Source organism: Macrosteles quadrilineatus, unplaced genomic scaffold (assembly GCF_028750875.1).
Source record: "Macrosteles quadrilineatus isolate MER2022 unplaced genomic scaffold, UCM_ALF_1.0 Scaffold_4__1_contigs__length_99947679, whole genome shotgun sequence".
Taxonomy (NCBI): domain Eukaryota; kingdom Metazoa; phylum Arthropoda; class Insecta; order Hemiptera; family Cicadellidae; genus Macrosteles; species Macrosteles quadrilineatus.
This window is the reverse complement of record NW_026542597.1, coordinates 22768848-22792234: the sequence shown is the minus strand read 5'-3', so window position 1 is coordinate 22792234 and position 23387 is coordinate 22768848. Positions and strand designations below refer to the sequence as shown.

The 23387-nt window shown below is 33.3% G+C and overlaps 1 protein-coding gene across 6 annotated transcripts; it reads right to left on the bottom strand.

The window, feature by feature from the left end:
* Positions 1 to 220: 220 nt before the first annotated feature.
* Positions 221 to 22837, bottom strand: LOC128993308 (ATP synthase subunit s, mitochondrial). Of its 6 annotated transcripts, none has more exons than XM_054417118.1 (6): positions 22718 to 22837; positions 19920 to 20032; positions 18216 to 18242; positions 13395 to 13606; positions 1488 to 1650; positions 221 to 517 (listed from the first exon to the last, which is right to left on the bottom strand). In XM_054417118.1, exons 2-6 carry the CDS (start codon positions 20030 to 20032, stop codon positions 358 to 360), a joined length of 675 nt encoding a protein of 224 aa, XP_054273093.1. In that variant the 5' UTR covers positions 22718 to 22837; the 3' UTR covers positions 221 to 357. The 6 variants fall into 6 exon arrangements, with proteins under 6 accessions (XP_054273093.1, XP_054273094.1, XP_054273095.1 ...); XM_054417119.1 differs by having other exon boundaries at positions 18216 to 18239; positions 22598 to 22807; XM_054417117.1 differs by having other exon boundaries at positions 223 to 517; positions 22598 to 22798.
* Between the last annotated feature and the right edge of the window lie 550 nt (positions 22838 to 23387).

Here is a 23387-nt window from a genome sequence, read left to right as displayed (position 1 = left end):
CGGACATAAAGAACATCACAACAAACATCAGAACTTAAATTGTAGGATGACAATAATCTACTTGTAGTGTTGTCAACTACTTAGTATTAGTAGTATTGGTTGTTAAGGATGTATGGTGAGTGGGAAATTATGTAGACAACCAACCTCATATTAAGTTTAGAATACAAAAGTTGTTATATATTATAGAAGTTTGGGTTTTAGAAATCAACAATTCTTTAGAATATTTTATTTATTTGTAACCATAAATTCCAATCATTTACAAATGGCCACTTGCAAAAAAATATGTTTAACCCATTAAGTCCATGTTACAAGTATAGCTTATAATGATATTTTGCAAAGCCGTGGCTGTACTGCCCCCTATTTATCTGTTTGTTCTTCCTTACTGCCCTCTTTGGCAATATTTTCACTCACTTTAATCTCACAATGGGGCAACTGCTTGCTTAACTCTTCAATGCAAACATCCAACTCATTCCTTTCTAAGCTTTTCAGGCCAGAAAGCTGAAGTTCTTTTAGATTCCTGTAAGCAGACAATAGATTTACTGATTTACTTGATAGTCATTTAGAGTTTTCAAATTTTCATGTTATGACATTTTTGTATTGACGTGACAGTGTCTACTAGATTAGTTGAAAAAATAAAATGAAAAACTAGGATCACAAATAGGCTGCAAATAAAACTGACTCCTCTTGTTTTATAAACTCTTGTCAATTTTATAATAATCTACCAAAAACAGTACAAGAACTCTATGAAAAGTGTTTTAGAAGTAAGATCATGTAGTTTTCCATGAACATTTGTTTTTACCATGTAATGAATTTTTCACCACACTATGATGTTATTAGCTGTTTTACATACGTTAATTAGAGGCTGAAAGTTAGGTTTTACTGGCCATGCCAGCTTTCATCGTCATTTGGGGACCAAGCAGGTTTTTACATCCCTAGGGCCGCAAAATCAGCTGCCCGCTTGCATATTAAATACACAAACAGTATCCATAGCATTGCAATAGAATTGTTTTATTTTCACTGTTGCCTAGCAACTGTTTATTATTATTTTTGGTGATTCCTGAAATTACTTCTTCACATAGCCTTAAAGTTGCATTGACTATCAGTGTGCATTAATTATTATTGTGAATAGTAGTAGTATGGTGATAAATAGTGTTTGTACCACGGACCAAAAATGGTTTTGCAGCTCTCGATCGTTTTAAGTTTGAGACGAAGTCAAGAGTTAAAAACTATCTCGAGCCCGCAAAACCTCATTTTCGGCCCTAGGTACGAAATATACTATTTTACTGCAACCTGGACTGCCTTGACGCTTTGTATATTCTTAACTATAAATTAAGAAATTGAAATTGTCTCCATATTGATGTAATTGCTGACCAGTGTATTTATGACAATATTATTTTGTATCTATAAATAAGGGGTTTTGGGCTCTTCAGTGTTCTACATCATGGGAGTTTTACAAATATTGTTCATAGCTATAAAATAATACTAACTGGAGTTTGCCTAGAGACAGTAGTCCTTTTTTAGATATCCCATAGCACTTGATGATTGAGAGCGAGTGAAGAGATGATTTTAAATAATGCAATTGACTCAAGGCCGAGTCGTCCAAATACAAACATTCTTGCAATTTGATCTTGTCCACATGGTCACAATGTCCTGATAAATTAATCAAAATTACAAAATGACACTTTATTATAAAATAACAATTCAGTAAAAAACAACTTGTGGTTGTATTATGACAAACTTCAATCTGGCTGTAAACGTATATTTATTAGATAATTTCTTGAGGAAGCCATTCCATAAAAAATAAGGAAATATTAAATTGACTGTTCTTTTGTTGTAATATTAGTTAGAAACAATTAAATAATATCTATACGACTATATAAAAAAAAATACTTTTTGCAATAATGTTTGACTACAATAAACACTAGGCCTAAACAAAGTTATATTATAAAAATGTCTTTTAATAGTGAGATATAATTTTGTATTGGCCGATAACTCAGTAACAACAAGAAAATGTCACTCACAAACATTATTATTACCAAGTTTTTGTACTTCAGGACACTCTATTGTATATATACAACCACTTATAGATAAGTTTGTCTTTATATTTTCATCTATCTATCTATACTATTATAAAAAAGAGGTGGTGTCTGTGTGTGTGTATGGGAAAAGTAAACGCGAAAACTACTGGTCGGATCGGGCTGAAATTTGGCATGATGATAGCTCACATTCCCGATTAACATATAGGCATATTTTTATCCCAAAAATCCTTTCGGGCTCCTCCCCAGTGGCTCTGGAGTTTCCCATGTTAACCTTATGAGAAATGAAATTATTGAATCTTAACAGCTGTTTCAATTAAACAAGTTGGTTCTGTTCTGTGATGTTCAATAGCATTAAAGTTACAAGGATTACCAACAGGGTGCAGCACTAGCACTATTATTTCTTTTACATTTATGACAACAGCAAAAGGTGAGTGAGCGTAGCGAACGAACTTCAACCTGGAGGCGAGTGAGCGTAGCGAACGAGCTAACCTGAAGGCAAGTGAGCGTAGCGAACGAGCTAACCTGAAGGAAAGTGAGCGCAGCGAACGAGCTCCAACCTAAAAATGAGTGAGCGTAGCGAACGAACTTAAAAACGAACCGAAATTTCTTAAACCATGTCCTCACTCATAACTGCTATAAGCATTTGATACTTATATGCCAACCCCGTACGAAGGATGGGTACTCTGCTAGTAAGTTAGAAAAACAAGGAAACTGAGATGGATTCTTTATTTCACTCAAGCATTAGCCCATTGTCACAACAGTTAGTTAATAGTAATGGGTGTTGGGTCGGTCACCATGCACAACCTGTCCTCATTAAATGTCTTCAACAATCTTTGCAATCAGATACTTATTAGTGGGTACTGGATTTGGAAAAAGCGTTTTCCTGTACTTAATGTTAATAACTAAGATGTCAATAACTTCTTATAATCTCAAATGTATTTTATTGGTAATTCTGAATTTTTTCAATGTAAATGTTTATTGAAATTTTTCATATATTAGTAGGATGAAGAAATTGCTCACGGCTTTCTCATCCTAAATTGAGACAAACTACCTGACCAAAAAAAGGCAGGGCGATGGCTAGGTCGACTCTACGAGTAAATACCAATGCCCACACCTCACTGAACACACATCTCATAAGTGGAAATAGCCTATAATGAATGATTGAAAATATAATAAATTAATTGTATCTGACAATAATGTATTCTAAGTTACCACAAAACAAATATTTTCATTTTTGGCCTATGTAAATTCGCTGCCTGGAATACATTTCGGAAAGTGTAGACACTTTCTGTATGACAACATAGGATAAATTATGGGCGTGACTTGATATTCAAAAATGGTGAATTGTTGAGACACTTTACTTAACCCTTCAGGGAAGGGTGACGGATATATCAGCTTAAGTCTTTGGTGATAAAGGACGGGTGGCGGATATATCCCCTTATGATTTTTGATGTTTCGGACGGGAAGCGGAAATATCCGCCTTCTCTTCAGACAGACTGGCAGGTGCTTAAGCAGTATCCAGATGTTTCACGGTACCAAGGCGCCACTTTCCTGCTCTCTCCATGGCTGCGCACTCTCCCCTCTCTCCCGTGCCTACCCCTCTCCCGTGCCTCCCCTCTCCCGCACACCACCCACCTCTCCTATGCTCACCCCTCGGCGTTTTGCGCTCAACACTACGTTGATTTACATATTGTTCTTTATTTATTGCCTAACGTTGTCATGGTCATATCTTCAAAGACGGGTGGCGGATATATCCGCTGCTTTTCTACTCATCCGCGGACAGGTAGCTGATATATCCGCATGGTTAAAAACGAGTAAAAATTATTTTGACAGTATGAATTGTTCCATTTTGTTTATTTTATGTATACTTGTATAACAAAACACAAATTAATTACTATTTTTTCCTATAATTTTTTCCCGTTCTATGTCACGATTTCGCCCGTCCGGGAAGGGTTAAACTTTTTGTCATACTGCAGAATTAACAGCGCTTTTAATACATGAGTTGCAAGTCTAAAGTAGGGGCTTTTTAGTCCCTAGGGAGTAAAAGCCAGCTGTTGCAAGCTTTCATTGTAAGCAATTGCATGTCTTTAAATCATGCGTCAATTGATTTAATCAGTTGCCGCTTATTGTTACATTAATTTTTATTGTTCAACATATCAATAGTCTGCTGTATACTAACACAATTTTGTAACAGATAAAATTATTATATCACTAAACCAGTTGCTTGTTTGCATTAGCAAAATTAAAAACAAGTTGGAAATAGTTTTTAGAGGTAATTTTTGTATAAAAAATATTTTCTATTTATAATTCAGTTTATTAAATAATGTTCAATATGACAAAAAATATAGTTCACACGGGCACAAAGTATCTTTGCAACCCTCACTCATTTTATGAACTCGGCTACACCTCGGTTGTGGAACTTGAGCTCGGGTCTAAAAGAGTCACTCCTAGTGATGAAATATACTATTAGTAACTTCATTATCAGAAGGTCGTTAAAGTATAATATATAATTATTGTGGTTTTGAAATATCAGATTTATCTCCAAATCAATCCACATTAGGCATATTTTTAAAAGATTTGTGTCCTTACAGCACAACAAATATTCCTACATTCCTAAAAAACAAACTACAAGTCTTATTAATTACACAGCTTATAAGTAAATATCTCACAAGAGATTTCACTTATGAAAGTATATGAATGAACATTATCATAACGTTTTATGAAAAAGGAGTTGACAAAAAATCTAAGATATCATGAAACAAATTTTATTGAACACAATATATTTACAAGCAGATCTTATTAAAGCTAGACTAGTAAAAAACTGTTATGGCACTAATACTGTAAGAATACTCTTGGTTGTGTAAAGTTAATTATTTAGGCAGTGTGTATTTAATGTCGCAATTAGGCAGGGCAGCTTGCAGTGTTTTGACACACTTCTTCATATCCCGCACCTGGATAAGGTCGGCCATTTCAAGAGTTCTGAGTTTCCTGGAAAATTAAATATTTCAGTTAAATAATTCTCATCCAAACACAAAATGAAAATACTTTCATGAATGCTGTACAAGAGGTTAAATACCTGATTGGCAAAGTAATCTTTATAGTCTGTTTGCTCACTGAGTGCAGCTGGTTGAATCATCGACTCTTATCACTCGCACAGATACAAAAAATCAGGACGGACCATTGACCTGCTGTGTGACCTTATCATTGGCTCACAGAAATTTGACTATCATTTTAGCGAATTTTTCCATATAGGGAATACGCTATTACCATAGGTCTCATGGTAAGACCTGGACCTGGTACCGATTTACTTTTAAGTTTTGATGTCCCCAGAGGCCAAATACACCATCTGTTCAAATTCATATGTATATATATGTGTGTCTGTTATCACTATAGCTCGAGCAAAAATGATTTTGTGTTGCTTGAGATTATACTTCAAAAATTAAGAAAGTAGATTCGATAACAAACAAAACAAAGCCTTATAGGATTAACTGCAGAGACACTTAACTGATGATTTTCAACCCGTCTGCAATGGGCTTTTCTTACATTCCCTGTTAATGTAGGCTCTACTGTATGTCTCTACTACCATAGACCAAAAGAATTAAATTAGACTGTCAGTTGTGCTGAGGTTACCATGGTTACCATAGGTTCTGGCGCACACCGCTGGGAGCGCCGTGTAGCTACGTAGCGCGTACGCCGTAACCTCATGGCGCTCCAAGCGGTGTGCGCCAGAACCTATGGTAACCGCAGCACAGCTGACGGTCTATATTTAATTCTTTTTGTCTATGCTACTACTCACAGCAGGCTGGCCAGTGACATGATGCCCTTGTCAGTGAGGTTGCCACAGTGCAGGATCAGCAGAGACTCCAGAGAACTCTTGAGGTACTCCAGCTGATGCAACGCAGCGTCCTCCAGGTAGCTGCACCTCTCAAACTTGATGCCCTCTACGTAGTTGCAGTTCTCTGCGATCAAAGCAAACGATCAACGGATGAATTTTATAGTTATCTTCAAGCATTTATTTTTTGGATACTGAAGTAGACAATTCCATCTATGAGGATTAACGGTAGTCAGTTTTAAAATTAAATAGAAACATTGACTATTGGATACAGTTGTTGTATTAATAATCAAAGATAGAAAATAATTTAACGAGCCATTCAAAGAGTGTCAAATTTAGGATACTTGCCACCTTTGGCCAAAATTGACTCGGATCCAGCCCCATCGGTGGAGCTTCCCCGCGAGGGGACATCCATCGTCAGCCCCGATTGTGGAGAAATCGTAAACATCTCCCACAATCACAGGGACATCATCATTAGCACCTGCAATCTCGGCAAATTACCAGAACCTAATGGTATTAACTGGTGCCACAGTCTAAAATTCCATTTTCTAATTTTCTCATTTAAGAGTTCTTGTTACTCTATGATAGTTGATGTGACATAAAAGGTGTTATAATTTACATTTACAAGTGGCTGTCCTTTCAATTTATTAATGATTAAATAGTTTATGTCTTCAATGGAAATCAATCATTTACATCAGAGCACTCTGTCTCAATTGAACTAATCTCATTTTCATTCTAGAACCGGCTCAAGCCGTTATGGGAATGGAACGTCTAACACATTGTAGAAATGCAATATAAATTTACTTTAAAAACAGCTTTTATCGGGATGAAGAAATATTCGCATGTAACACTTGATTTTCTAGTTTTCTTGTCTTATTTGCTTTACTGACATATAGACAGGCAATATAGCCTGTGAGTTTTAATAGTGGGTTTTTTCTAGAATATTTTTCAAGCTATGAAAAAAGTTGCCAGTGCTGTTTTTATTTAACTGGCGACTAAAGTATGAATTCAAGAATTAATAGGATGATACATCGATAAATTGCATGCCTAATGCAAACATAGTTTCAAAGGAGGTATATTAAGTTACCAAATACAAATATTAAAAAGACCACAACAAAAAATCACATCAAAATACCAACTGGTTGAGCAACAATTTTGTGAATATATTTACAGCTGGGAAGTGTGGCTATGATAGGAATAATGTGAAAAAAGTGCTTACTATGTGCTTGTACAAGAGTGCTTACATTCAATATAAATCTATAGCTAAAAATTGTAGCGTACTTTAGCTAATACACTCCAATAGTTGCTGATACAATTTCATTTTCTTTTGATCTGAACTAACTGGATCTGTGTTGGATTTCTAGGTAATCCGAACAATTTATTGATCCCGTGATTACAACAACACACCGTGATTATCTCCCACGATAATGCTTGGTCACCTCCCACAAACATGACAACATTGTAATCATTTCCCACGATCATCTTCTTCTAACAGTTTAACGGCCTTAAAAGACAACCAAAAAGATACCGTTGATGAATAGGCCATTTTCAAAAAAATTCCTGATTCCATAAAAATGTATGAACATTTCAAAGATGTTTTCTGGTCATCAAAATTTGGTTTACGCTTTTCTCACATTCCCTGTCGGCTGGTCACCCTGGTTAGTATTTGAGAACACAAAGATTTATTTTTAATTTTGATATATAGTTCGGCCGCTTAGAAAGCGACCTCCTCTAGCATTGGTTTAGCATTAGCGCGCAGGTCGCTTTCTAAGCGGCCGAACTATAGTATCCTTTTTTTCTTCGGACTAGCCTGACTTAAGTTTTAGTGGGACTCTGAGAAATACATGATCTAAAACTTTTATTGGATAAAAACCACAAGTCCCGCAAATAATTGATTAAGTACAAAAAGAATATAATATTGTTTCATTGGATAATGATCTACTTATTAGGTAAAGGATGGTAAATGAATCAGCAAACAACTTAGACATTTCCAGGATCACACTTAACAATATGACTGATCATTTACAACTTGCACAAATGAACACAAGAAAATACTAGCCGAACCAAAAACATTAAAGAATATCTAATAAAACTGACAAAAAAAACAAAGAAAATACATGCCAAACGATTGATGAATTATGCAGTTTAAAGTACTCAGTTGCATATCCATGCTAACAATTCTGAGCTCATCAGTCCTGTCCTGGGCCCATTATCGTCCTGACAAAGAATCTACAGCCACACTACGCAATTTTCAGTCAAAGGTTACATACAATAGCCTCAATTATCCAACCTAAACTGGCCCAGCAAGGTTGGATATGCGGAAAGGTTGGATACACAAAAACAATTTTAAATGAGTTTAAATTATTTAGACCATTCCAATTATTAAATGAACAATGTTTTTCTATGTGTAAACCTATTCAAGGCATTAAGTTTGTTTTCCCTTTTAACCACACTAATCATTTTCATTTTCAAGCCATCATTACAAATAGCATAATATTTGGTTGTCCCGATGCAACTGGTGGTTTACACTCATTCCACACAGAAACCACACTCTATTATGTTGTACTTGATCATCCACATAGCGGGTACTGAAAAGCGAATAATCGAAACTCTACCGAACTAAAATTACAAACTACAAAACAAATCTCACACCGCTGTATAATTTTTGAACTAGAAAATTATTTGCAGCTTCTTTTTTTAAATGGGAATCTGAATTATTCCAATTTTTTTCATTTTGAGGTACAAGGAACTACAAGTTCTGCGTTTCAACTAAGAGACTTTATGTATTCTACCAAAAATTAAATGTTACACAAATAAAAATCAAAATTGCCTAGTGTGGCATTGAATAAAAATCTACATCACAAAACGATACAAGGAAAAGGGCTGAAAATGAATCCTCACCTTTCTATTATATCATCTTGGGGAATCTTCATAAACAACTGTAATAAATCCAAACAAATAAAGAACGCTTGTAGAGTAGGACGATTTAACCTGCTTGCAAATGTTTTAAGCTGATTGGTTTTTAGAGGTCAATTTAGACCCACAAAATATACAAAAGCATGTTAGAAACCTTTTTATTGCTCCGTACAGAAAGTAGCTATTTTTGCTTACGGTTGATATCAAGGAAAATAAATTTCACAAGTGCTAATTCAGAGCAAGGGAAAACAGTCAGCTGATTTTCCCTGGTCTTATTTTACTTTCCCTAGCTCTCAATCAGTTCTCCAATGGTCTAACACGTGGGCTAGTGTTTATTTACCATTTATTTTTACAATTGAAATTAATTAGCTGTTTTTACAATTCAACAATGTAAATCCAAACAGGAATAGACATGAACCAATTTTGTGTGTTTTCAGCATAATGTGTGTTAACTGCACAATAAAAATCACCTTTAACGTATCACTTAACATTGTCAAGATTTTTTACAAGCCATTTGCTTTATTTTCATGTTTAAAATTATGAAATATAATTTTTTTATTTTACTGAGAAATGTTATTATGTATTTGAGTATTTTGATGTCATGATGAAAAGTATCATTTATATAACTTGTACTGAAAGTAATTTTCAGACTATTGCTCCAATTATTCCCACTCTCGCATGTGTTCCTGTGTGAGGCAAAGCCGAACTTGAGCCCACATAAAGCTTTCAGTACTAGTAATGAAATAAACTATAAAAAAATGGCTATAATTATTATGAACAAACAAAATTACACCATTGTCACCTTCTTGCAATGTTAATAAACATATTTCAAAATATTAATTAATAAGTTCATACTAGGCTATATATTTTATTTTTTCGAGCTCAGTAACTATTAAAATAAAATCTATAAGTATAATCTAGTATATCTTTCAAATCATTTTTACTGAATCATATTTTATTTCAATATAAAAAAGCTCCTGCTTAAAGCGATACTGATAATGGTAATAAAATATAGCCTAAGGAAAAGAGAGCAAGGTGAGGATGCTGATGTTGACATGATGTATCTTTATTCAACATCTCTTGTTTACACTTGCCTTGTGCTCTAATCCTACATGACTACAAGAAAATAGTCCCAACTCAGGCCAAAATACTGTACATAATATATATGTTCTCGTTTTCAATACTATGCAGAAGAATATAATTATGTAATCTATTTAAAAGATATTATTTAGCTTTATAACTGACACAGATGGTTTTTTATTTGCAGAGCAGCAAATTTGTAGGCTTGGATATTATAATTTGCTTCTAAACCTCACTATAGTGTTTAGTTGTTGTTTTTTATCAATATTTTTATAAGAACCCATTTTTAAATTGTCATACATGAAGTCAGTTAAAAATTATATTTATAAACAACAATAAATTATGTGTACTGTGAATTTTATTGGATATTATCGTTTTATTTTAGGTCGTTTCTATTCAGACCTACTGGAAATTGTGTATAGTAATTGTATTTTGCTGATAATAATTATGGAAGAGGCAGGTATGCTATGGAAGGTGGTATCGTTGACTAGGCCTATACACTTCTCAATTGATAATTACTCTTTCTACTGTAGGCTGCAATAAAATTTGTCTTTATACGTGTAAACTAGCTGTTCTGAATTATAGGCCTACACAGTTTTAACTGACTACTCCCGTACGTAGGACGGGCTAACACCTCGTATTTATAAAAAAGATTTGAGCAAATATTTTGGGCATGTATACAATTTAATTTTGGAAGAGTAAAATAAGGTAGGTTACATGTCATATATTAAATGATGGTGGATTTTAAAAGAATTGGGCAGGTTCAAACTTTTTAGAAAAATCTAAATTTTGGATTTTAAAACCCTAGAAAATCTAAAGATCTCTAAGAAAAGGTGAGATTCTAAATTTTAACTTATAAATACAACACCTTATAGTCATTCAAAGTGGGAAAGATCAAGATTTATTTCATACTAGTGAACCTGTGCGGCTCAATGCCCCGCAAAAACATATGAATAAATTTAGAAAACAAATTCATCGTGTTATATATTGACTCGTCGAAAATTAAATACAGTAATAATAAAGCATTAGAAGGGAAGCAATCCAGCCATTTTCTAGCTGTATGCGTATTATATTTAGTAAATTAATAAGTGTTCAAGTTCAAGTATGTTACAGGGTAGTTTTTTTTTTTAAGATTCTTAAAAACACAAACAAAACATTTTATCATATCAAACCAATAGGCAGTGAATGTAGTATATACCTATGTAGCATATTTTGAGGGTCATAAAATGCTGCTTGAAGAAAACACTTATCACAAAAGCACTTCCATGAATACTACGATTTTAGTCTTAAAGTTGCCTTCAGGAATATTACCCTGGTCAGAATTTTCCGTAATGAATATGCTTATCCTACTATTAAAAGATGTAGCCTTACTTAAAACAACCTATACAGTATATAGTTGCTCATGACTGAAATTGGTCTGGCTAAGAACATTGCTGCTCTTTAATTAAAGTGCTTGTGCTGCAAATGCCAAAGATAACAGAAATTAGCATCTTTCCATTTTAAAAGGTAACTTTGTTTCAGACGGGCAAATTTTTTATCCTCAAAATCAAAGTATGTCCTTACTCACTTGTTCCATGTTAGGACTTTACATTCTACTTTACATTGTTGTTAACCGTTCTGATCACATGAAGCCTTGTGCCATTAATGAGGCCCTTTTTGATGTATTAATATCAATAAAACCACTGCCTCCTTTTATTTGCATAATCTGTGTCTTGGCAATCCACTGACCTTAATATTTAAAAACTCAGTTGGATTTTCTAGATGGGTGCCTCTGCCTTCGACTGTTTTCGAGGACCCACTCTTCCCCTTGGCATACTGACAATTAATTACCTAACTTGTTAAGTTCATGTAGTAATTCATTAATACTGTTAGTTTATAAAAAAAATTAGATAAAAAGTACTTAGCTTGGTGCTTTCATAACTGCAAACTCAAAATACACCCACAAGTAAAAAATAATCAAGTTATTGGTTAAAAAAAACTATGTTTGTGTAAAAAGATTATTCACATGAAGTAGATGATTTGTTTGATTTCTTGATCAGCTGTTTTGTTTCTAATGAATTAATAATGTCAAAAGATTGTGATTTTAAATACATCATTTATTATAGTAAAGTTTTTCTACTTATTCTCTTATTCTCAATTAAATTTTACTATTCCCAGCATGAAAATAAAGTAGTGAGATCCATTATGAGTAAAGTTTAAGGCACACAATCCTTGATTGAAATGTAGTATACATTAATAGTCATATTACACAGAAATTATTATGTAGTAGTTTGACTATTTTCAATTAACAAACATATGTTTCTGTAAATAAAAATTATCTCCCTTGTTATCCTTATGGAGAAATATGAAACTTTAAAGGGCCCCAGGGCCTCACTCTCTAATTATTTCCTTAAAAAGAAGGTTTCCTGCACAACTTCACGTTACGCTCTTTCAAATGACACCAAAAACATGTCAATCGGTTTAGTAGTTTCGGAGGAGTAATTGTCACAAAAATCGTGCTTGCGTATTAAATAAGTATAGATAGTATATTTGGTTATATAGAATGGCACAACATTAAATTGAAATGAAATATGCACATTAAAGAGATCCTAAAAAATTAAAATGTAGGCCTAACAACTTTTAAGAAAACATGTTTAGTATTAAAAATACAAATAGATTCCATGGATGTTTTTTAACAAAACTTGTCCAGGAAGTAGACACGGACCTTGGAACAAGAGTAAGTGTTTCTGTTTACAATTTCTATTATTAGATCCTAAACTTGGCAAGGAAACGTCAACGACATTCCTGATCCACTGGAATAGCTTTTGTCAAACTAGACCTCGATACATAGGTTGGCTGGAAGCTAATTGGAAATTAATTACATTCTATAAATGACAAAAATAGCAAAAACAAAATTATACTCTATCAGGAGGAAAAGTTTAGATTAGAAATGTAAACAGAGCAATTCAGTTAAACTTTGTTTTTGATCAAGAATGTCAAGTGTTGTCGTGTTAACTAAACAAAAACAACCATTGAGTAGATTTGAGATGTCACAATGAAGCCCAAATTGACAACCATCAATTGACATTATTGTCTTTATAGTGTTTGCTTAACTAAATCCTTCTTGTTTATTACTCGCTAAACTAACGGTTTTGGTATTCCACTATTAAATAATTTCTTCAAAGAAAATAAATTCAAAAATACCCATTGGTATGCCCGTTTAGTGGTCATACTACTTTACATACTAACAACATACTATAACGTAACCTACTATCTACACTGTAGCTACACCATACACTAAAATACTATCTCTGGGAGCTGTTTCTCAGAAAATATAAACTTCTAGTGGCGCTATAAAATACATTTGTGTGAGGGGGGGGGGATTGCAGTAAAAATAACCAGTAGTACATTTCCAATAGAAATTTTTAGGAGAAAATGAAATTATATAAAATCTTAAAAGAAAAACTGCTATAAAACATTAACATTGAATTACTAGTTTCTATATACATCAAACTAACACTTCTTTCAACAGTATCTAGTTTACTTACTGAAGTAAGGGAATCCATGATGGGAGATTGATGAGTCTGTAGCGTCTACCTCTTGTAGATAGTACTTGCCAGGATCATCGTCCTTGGGCAGGCTGTCGTAGTGAGGGACAAACTTGGAATGTCCCTTCCACTGGACGAGCGCACCGTTGCGCATCAACCACTCTGCACAAGCTCTGTCCGGTCCGACCTGGTCAATACGCGACTGAGACACCCTGCAAGTCAAATAAAGTTTTGCTAATTTTATTCTATGATATACAGTAGACTATTCTTTTGGATCTGTCGGGCCACCTGTATGACTCACATACAAGCAATGCTATAAATTTATGTAAAATAACAAGTTACAATTTGCCTAGGTGCAAATTTTGTAGCTTTTGGTCCTCTCATCATTTGGTATGGCACTGTAGAAAATGTGTAGTTTAAAAAAAAAAAAATTTTTACATTGTTTTGGTTCTGACATTTTTGCTGGAAGAAGGGTCTGGTTAGAGGGTTGAACTTATTGTAAGATGGTGAATCGACAAAACAATTTTATTTTAAAAAATTGAACAACATTTTATTCTGGAGCTAAAACTTTTATGGTTTTGATTCAGTCAGCATTTTTCTAGCTTAATTTAGATCAAATAATCTTAATGTAGAATTTTGAAGAGGCATTTTTATGCTGAAATTGGGAATAAGCCTAAGTATTCAAAGTTGAATAGCTTGATTGAAAAACAATTGATTGCCATTTCTTACGAAATATAATTATCCTACATTTTTAATATTTGTTTGATCAGGTTGTGTGAGTTTTGTTGTGAAATAAACAACAAAATGAATTTGTACAATCAATAATTAATTCGTAAAGCGGGTGTTCAAAACTTTTTCAAGAGACGTAATAAATGTGGTTATAGTTTAAAAACATTGATAGAACTGCAATACTTTAATGTTTAAAATTGCTAATCTAAAGGTTTTGATTAACCATACGTAATCCTAGTATAGGCTTGTGTACCAGTAATGTTTTCAAACAGACTTTCATGCATATACTTATCATACAACAAATTATAACAACAATATAGCAATTATTGGCAAGCTCAGCTACCAACTGTAGTATATAGGCCTATAACTTTTCAGACAGCAGTTACATCTCTCTGATTGGTTACTTGTTACGCTGTTTACTTTCAAACAGATGGAAATTGTTGATTGTCTGCTTCTGCTATACTGCCACCAGCTGACTGCCATCTGGAGAGTGTCATATGACATCTAGGTCATGTGCATTGGGCCACATAATATATTGAAATATCAGAGGCAGCAGCACTTGCTGAAACATCCAATAACAGCCGTCTTGTACTAGGATAAAATGTATGGAGAGTTTATTAAATGTTTTTAAAAATGTATACAGTGCAGTAAAATCCTTGCAATTACTTCACTTTCTACTTCTTTAGAAAACCCTTATCAATTTAGATTAAACATCATATTTATTTTCCGTTAATTCACTGCCGCTTCATAAGTGTTCTATTGCTCCTAAAACTGCCCTCCATTCATTATCATGTCCTCTGTGGAATTCCTTTTCCGCTAACAATTCATTATCTCTAGCCTTATCTTATCGCTTTCCATGAATGTGGACAGACAAGTGTTTTTTTATAAACCCATTGCATTTTGCGTACCGTAATCTAAGAATCTAAGAATCAACATAAATGAATGAAAATGAAAATCCTTCTTTATTGAGGCGAACTTAGGACCTCATGGTCCTTTCTTACAGTTAACCTCTAAATAATAATAGTAATAACAATAATACATGATATGAACAAAAGTAAAATACACATTTCGTAACATAATTAATAATAAACAACATAACATACATTTATTTTCCTAGCATACAGTCACACCCACATACACTCTTTGCAGCAGCTAAGCCTAACGCACGCCATCCCGCCCTGCGTTATCTTTTATTTTATTTTACTTTAACATAAAATGGCTTAGTAACTTTTAAATGTTAAATTTGTATTATATTTTCATTATTTTACCTTAATGAAAATACATCCTACTTAATATAACGGCGGCTTTGTATTCTGATCGAACTTTTCATAGGTAAACCAAACAGGTCTGGCAGTGAATTAACAGAAAAATGTTAGTGATGGTGAAATAATGGAAAATGGCCATACGTTCTTGTAATATGCATAGCTGTAAACCAAACCGTAATAAACAAGCATACATAAAAGCTTTTACACTATGGTTACATTGTTGTTTATTAGAAAAATGTGCTTATCATACAACAGGCAACAAGCAGTGAATGCTAAAGGTTAACTACACCAAGAGCACCTGGCAATTGCATGGTAATTGAAGCCATAATGGTCCCAAGCAGTCCTTTCATAATCAAGAGTTGAAGCAATAGTACAAAATACAATTGGGTTTTAATATGTACTAAACAAATCAACAGTATTCTTAACAAAGTATTTAATTTAATAACTTATATCCAGTACGGTTACCCCTTATTCTATTTTTTTTAATAAATTTTTTGCCCATCACGTGGAAACTTAAAGAGTCAAAATAAATTTCAGGTTATACTTGATCCAATTTTTGAATTCAATATTCTGCTCATGGGCAATCACACAATTTTAAGTCCTTGGAGGCTAGCGGCCATCTTGGATAGTTTCAAACAGCTGCTGAAGAGTTATTTATTGTCCAAAATACTTTTTCAAACACCAAAGTGATTATAATTTAAATATATAGTATACTGTGAGATTAGAAATTTTCTTTGTATTTCTTTAGTTGTTTTATAAGTTAGAACGTCTAGGCTCCAAGGACTCTTAAATAGTAATTGTAACTTTAACAGTCGTCTTTAAATTGAAAAAAATCTGAATACTACCTTCAATAACAATGAGAGATAATAATAGTTTTCAGAATACGGCAATTTTACAGTTATTCTTTGTTGGCTAGGCTAACGGGTCACAGGCTGCCTGGAATTGGCTTCATCACAAGCCGTAAAAACTACTGTAGCTGTCATTTAATTTGTTAGGCTAATCCCTCTAATTCAGTGAATATAGACTACTAAATCATTTAAACTTAAAAATTGTTTAACATCGCCTAACTAACCTTTGCTGTCATTCTATAAACTTGGAAAAAAGTGGCTTTTTTTTGCAGTAACAAGTAATGTTCAGATTGTATTTCCTCTATAACAGGTTTCATTTTAAAAAATATTTGAATAAACCTTTTTTTAATTGAATTGAATTGAAGGTTACAAACCCCTACAGCTCTGAGCATTAACTTGTTATATGTTTAAATATATCAGCTTACTTTAATAATCTAATGTTGGGTGTATGTTGATTGGTTACAATTTAATTATGTTACAGTAAATGTAAAAATAATAATTTTCGCGGTAACAAGTTTAAAGGTGATCTCTCGTATTTTAATTAAATTTGAATTACATTACATTTTTTTAGTGAGCATTTATTCTGATAATTGAACCAGAAGTTGAATCACAATCTGATCGTAACATCTTCATAATCACTGAGTTTTTCTATACTCAATAGAAGTCATTTGATTATATCGCAGATTGTGGAATGGCAGATCAATTGTTTATTTTACTAAATAATAAACTTGTTTGCAACTTCTAAAAGGAGAACAACGAATTTTAAAATACATCAAGTTATTATAGTTTTAAAACTTAAATTCAATCAAAGTTAAAAGAGGCTGGCCACCTTTTTAAAACACAAATCGGTGCACATTTTTTAAAATTTTTAATTAACTTGTTTAATTTAACAGACGGAGTTAAAGGCTTTTTGTACTTTCCTAAGATATACTGCAACAAACAACCGAAAAGTCTTTCTTCAATACAGCTTAACATACACATTTAGTTAAAGAGTTATATTAATACTTCCAGAGGTCGCATCACGGAAGTAACCTCCAGGGATGTTTTATTTTTTGCGATTATATTATTTTGAGTGGTGTCGGCAGTGTGAGTGTCACTGTACCTCATTCCTAGAATCGAGTGAGGGTCAAAACTCACCCCTACTATTTTATATTTGTTAGTTTTGTTCAGTTTTGTAAGAGGCTGGAAGTAACTTCCGTGTGCGCCCTGCCGATTCTCGTACAGCCTGGAGACAACTTCCGTGATGCGACCTCTAGTTTAGTGTGTGCGTTGATTATTGCGTGTAAAGTATTACTGTAAATAATTATTTTTTTACGATTCATGGCATTATTTAGTAAATATATAGTTTTTACAAGATAAGTGAAGAAGTTAAATTTCGAATTGCAACACTCTTAGCCGTGCTGAAAGGGAGATTCACGAACGACGTATGTACAGAGTCATTTAGTATTAAGATACCCATTATGTTAAATTACTTAAAACATCAGGTATTGAGAGTGTTATCATCTAAAACCACATTATAGGACATTGTGGTAAAATTTAAATTAACTTCTTGAATATATTATTGTAAAAGATTTCTTCATATACTTTTATGTTTGATAGAATAATAGTTTAATTTTACATTTATAAAATCTAAATTAGCCTACGTTATTTTATAATTAAGAGTTCACTAAACACTTTTTTTATGTTTAAAATTAAAAATAAAACTTAATTTGTGCACTAAAATACAAATTTTACTTCATAAATGTTTGTTTTTATTGACCTGGAAGTAACCTCCGGGTGCGCCCTCCCCTGTTTTGAAAACCAATGCGCCCTCTGAAAGGTTAAAAAGACACAGTTTATGTGGAATTGCTTCGTATTAATATTTACAGAATATTTAACCATATTCTTTTGGTACTAAGGAATGTCGAATCCTATTGTCAAATTTCATAATTACATTAGGTACTGGTTTAGACTCGTAAGTGTAAAGTCATAAGACTTACCTCTGTGGGACTGTATGAGCATGTCTACTGGAAAAAAAAAATAAATTGAATTGAGATTGAATTGCTTTGTTACATAATATAACAAACAGAAGATTATTTACCACAATTTTGGTTTAAAGAGGTTTTATCCCATCTGCTCCTGACACAGATAGGTATCAGTGGGTATCAGTGTAAGTTAGTAAGCTTAGAAGTTTTAGGTGAGAAATTCTAGTTTAGGCCCTAATACAGATTTTTTATTAGCAAATTTCGTCCTGTTCTTTCTTTTTCCTGTTAAAAAACTAAGTGCAATTAAAATTAAACTAATTTCTTGCTAAACTAAATTCTTGTCAATATCTAAAACATAGGACAAAACCAAAGGCCCCTACCTTAAACTTAACTTTTCTTTACACATTTAAGTACTTTGGTATTATCCAGAGGCCACTTATTTTAAAGAGATTTTTTATTGGAGACCAAAACTAACTACATAATTGGGAAGAACATACTTGAATTGAATTACTGTTCAAATTTGACATGATTACAATTAGCGGCCTTTGAGTTCCTCCCAGAAGGCAGCGATGTCAGCGAGGATTGAGTTGAATGGGTCGCCGCCGCTATATTCCACTAAGTAGGTACAGCGTGCTGCGGCGGTTATGTTAGGTTGGGTTATCATAAATATGTTTGTGAAACTTTCCTCGTTTCGTTATGAATCGAACGATACCAGATGAGTCAATACTAAATACCCCAGATACAGGCGATGACAGGTGATGCGCGAGCTCCGGTCAAGGACCTTGGTCTACTTGAAGGCGATTTGGAGTGCGAAAGTGTGACTCATCTAGTATCATTCGGTTCATAACGAAACGACAAAAGCCCTACAAACATATTTATGGTAACCCAACCTAACATAACCACCACAGCACGCTGTATAAGAATGGTCTCCGGATAATACCAAAGTACCCACATTTATCTGGCTAATAATAAAACATTTTTAACACTAAAGTTACATACAATAAAAACTAATGGCTTACAAGTTATAAATTAAAATATGATGGAAATATGGGTTATTTACAGAATATGTGAAAATCAATTTAATATGATAATTTGTTACCGGTACATTGCTTGAACCTTAAGTTATAGAATATGAAGATATGAGAGGAAAGTTGAAGAGATAAATTTATAAAATTGTTGGGCAAGAAGAAAGACATAAAAATGTAACAATGTGAAATTCTCATTTCAAAGCTACGGTACAAATTTTTATCAATATACAAATCACAAACTACAAACAACTATAAAGTACTACGACAACTAAGTTTATATCTACAATCATTATTATTTTGCCTAAGTTAAGCCAATTTTAAACTGACCACTTATACAAATACTTTTAAACACTTAAACATAGCCTAATAAAATCATGTCCCAAGTTTTCTTATTTAAATGATCCTTGGGCATGCTTTCATTTTGTCATGTATCATGTAGGCTTAGGCTACTTTGGAAATAAATCCATGCCCAAAGAACACAAAAAGCACGAAGAAGAATATTCAAATGTTAAATTGACATGTTCACGGTGTTAAGTTATTTTAAGAACTAAAACTGTTCGGAAACCAAATAAGTGTCAAAGTTAGAAAATAAATAGGGCTTAAGAGTTTATTGATAACCATTAATCACTTATTGTGTAAAATCAAATGAAACAATAGAGACAGATTGTGTGGATTATGATTATCAGCTTACCTGTTCCATACAAATGTCAACCACTGCCATAAATTATTTCTTGGAACAGAATTGATGACTTTCACTTTCTGTACAATCTGGGGTGCTGAATGGAGCCTCTGAAGGCAAAACATCTAAAACATAAGCTTAGGTTGGTAGGATAATGGATACACAATATTTCATTTATTTCGCAAAAATTGATATTAGTAAAGTTAAAAGTCTCAGTTCTTCAGTAAGACTAAGCATTTAGTACCAGTTAGGGCTATCAACAATATGCAATGACTTATGAAAAATCCAAATGTATTTAGCAAAGTGACCTGTGTCAATTCAAGGCCGTATCAAGTAAAAAAAAGTCACAAGTGCAGGATAAACTAAGGCATTTTTAGGCTGTTGAAGTTAAAAATATTGGACATTCTGTCAGGGAACTACTGACTGATAATGGAAAAGAGTTTGTCAACAGTGAAGTCAAGAAAATAACTGAGGAGCATGGCATGTATTACCGAACAACAATGCTATACGCCACAGCAAAATGGTGCTTCTGGAAAAACAGGGCATTAGTATAATCTGCCAGAAAGATGTTGCATGCTGCAAATTACCAAAGAAAATCTGTGGGGCGAAGCAATCATGACAGCTGTGTATGTTCTAAATCGAACAGGCCCATCATCAGTTGAGGGGACAACGCCATATAAGTTTATGGTTTGGGAAGAAAGCTTCCGTTAAACTTTTTTGAGTCTTTGGAAGAGAATATTTTGAAGGAGAAGAGAAAGAAATTTGACAAGAAAGCCAGAAAAGGATATCTTGTTGGATATTGTGGGGTTAAGGATGGCTACCGTGTGGATTTCTCCAAACTTAAAGGTAGTTTTATCTCGTGACGTTGTTTTCAAATATGAGAAAACATTCAGCGCAGTTTTTGAAAGTTTAAAATTTGAAGATGAGAACATCCCAGCGCCTGTGGAACAAAATGAAAAGTGTCCCACAAGTGAAACCCGCCAGTGTCTTCAACAACTGCAAGTTTACCCGACGAAGGACAGCGGTACAGTTTCAGAGACAGATCAAAATTGAAGCCTCCTGTGAAACTTGCTGATTGTGCTCTTCTGACATGTGTTGCAGAACCTACTAAGTACAAGAAAGCGTTGACATGCAAGGATCATCTTTGGGTCAAGGCAATGGATGAGGAAATAAAGGCGTTTGGTCCAGTGTTCTGGTGTAGTAAAAGGCAGAAATGTGTAGCTTTGTCAACTACAGAATCTGAGTTGAATGCTGCAAGTTTGGCTGTAGGGAAAGCAGTGTGGCTCAAGAGAATACTAGATGTAAATATTCACGACATAGAAATGAAACTAAATGTGGACAATCACAGTGCAATAAAGTTGCTACAAAATTTTGCATTTCATAACCGTACTAAACATATTGATGTGCAAATAAAGTTTGTACGGTACCTAAACCTAGAAAATCAATTCCAGACGGATCACTGTGAAAGCAGTTTCTTCTGAGTCTCAGCAGGCAGACATTTTAACAAAACCATGGCTAGACAACGATATTAGTACTTCAGAAAAAACTGATCGGAATGGACTTTTACCAGGATACATGACCAGCAGTTTTCTTGTTTGAGTAAAGTATAATTTTTAGGGGAAGTGTTGAGATAAAAAAATGATTTACTCAGTCCTGAAGCAGCTGTATATGTAATTCTGATTATTGTAATGTTTGTTTATTTAAGTTACTACCAGTTTATTAAAATGATTCTTTAACAGTGTCTTATATTTCTTTTATTCTAGGCCTACTATTAAAATCAGTTTATTACAACACTTATATTGCAAAATGTTTCACAATATGACTCACTATCCAAGTCTCAATTCCACAGTCATACGAACACAATCATGGTTTTTGATTTGGATGTTTAAAGCTTCTAGCAGGAAGTTTATAGGGCCCAAATCACAAATGCATGGCACAGACACCTTTCTTAATAATTCAATTTAAACTTGAAAGTGTCTAGTTAAAATAATCAAGTGACGCCATTATGCCATGCCTATTACTGCCAATGGCATAACTCAAAAGGTCATCTGAACAGTTTGCGGTATAAAAAGTGTATTTTTGGAATCATAAGGTAAAAATCTATAAAATTACATGTCAAAGCAAAAATTTGTAAGGACTGAGGTGGCACCTATATCGAATAAATACTCTTATAGCAGTTGATTTTTGAAAACTGCAGATCTGTTGAAAAAATTCTATGTCACCCATCTTAGTCCTGATGTGTGCTCAGCAAAAACAAGGTACTTTTATCCATGTTGTCTGTGACAATAAGATACTGTAGTTCTTGAACATTATAGCCAAAGATATAGCTAATATAAAATTAAACAGGTCAGTTACTAAACAAAATCCCATGTCACTGAAAAGTGAAAGCATGATCTAACTGTCTTAGTCAGTTCACATAACACACAGAAGTTTTATAGCCTGAGTAATGGGCTCTAGGCATGTATTATACTAGCCTAGCCTACCCTATTTTTAAGACACAAAATTAAGATATTAATTGGGCACTTTTAACTTATATGTGTGCATGTATAGAAAGGTCATTTTTTATTCATTACTACATCTTGCATTCAGTTTCATGGGTAAATATTTATAAGTTAGGCCTAATCATAAGCAATAAATTACAGGCTAAGATTTAGCCTCGTGAAATTGAAATGCTTAAAATGTAGACAAACCTTTGTGGTGGAGTTATAAATTTATCCTAAGAAAATATAATTTATAACGCCCTGAACAAGAGAGAAAACTGAAATATAACTAATTTCTAAACTCATTTGACGTTGAGGAGTAATGTTAACCTTATCACATCACTTGAAGCTTGCTTGAGTGTGTCGTCTTCGTTCTTCCTCAGATTACAAACGAAACGAAACAAGTGAAACAATGAATGACAATGATGATGATGATGATATGAATATGAAACTACGCACTTTTTTTAACAACAAACAAAATGAAAAAATGAAAACAAAACAAACAGTATGACAGATAAAGCAAAGCAGGTAAACTACACTTAGAATACAGTAAAGAAGCAAAAATCAATTGAGCAGCTTTTCAATCTCAGTATGGACCATTGATTTTAGAAATCATCATTTTTTTAGGGTTATAACCAAACATTGAGACAAAAATAATGAGAAACTAATCCTAAAATAATATAAACAAATTGAACAAAATTTAACAGGATTTTGAACGATATACAAACACTAGCAAACCCGTCGTGGCTTCGCTCAAGAAAATTTAAATTAAAAAGTTAAATATTCAACCTGAATATAGGGCCTACACTTCTTGTTTTTTTTTATATATATTCATTTAACTATGAAAAATCCGTTTTGCAGTAAAACACTTTTTCAAGCCACAAAGTAAATATTTTCATTTTATGTAATAAAATATAACCAGGTGTTCCCTTTAATTAAAGTGGCCATGCGGACAGTGTCTGTACGAAGCTCTTTCGGCCTCGAGTCGTCCAATATTACT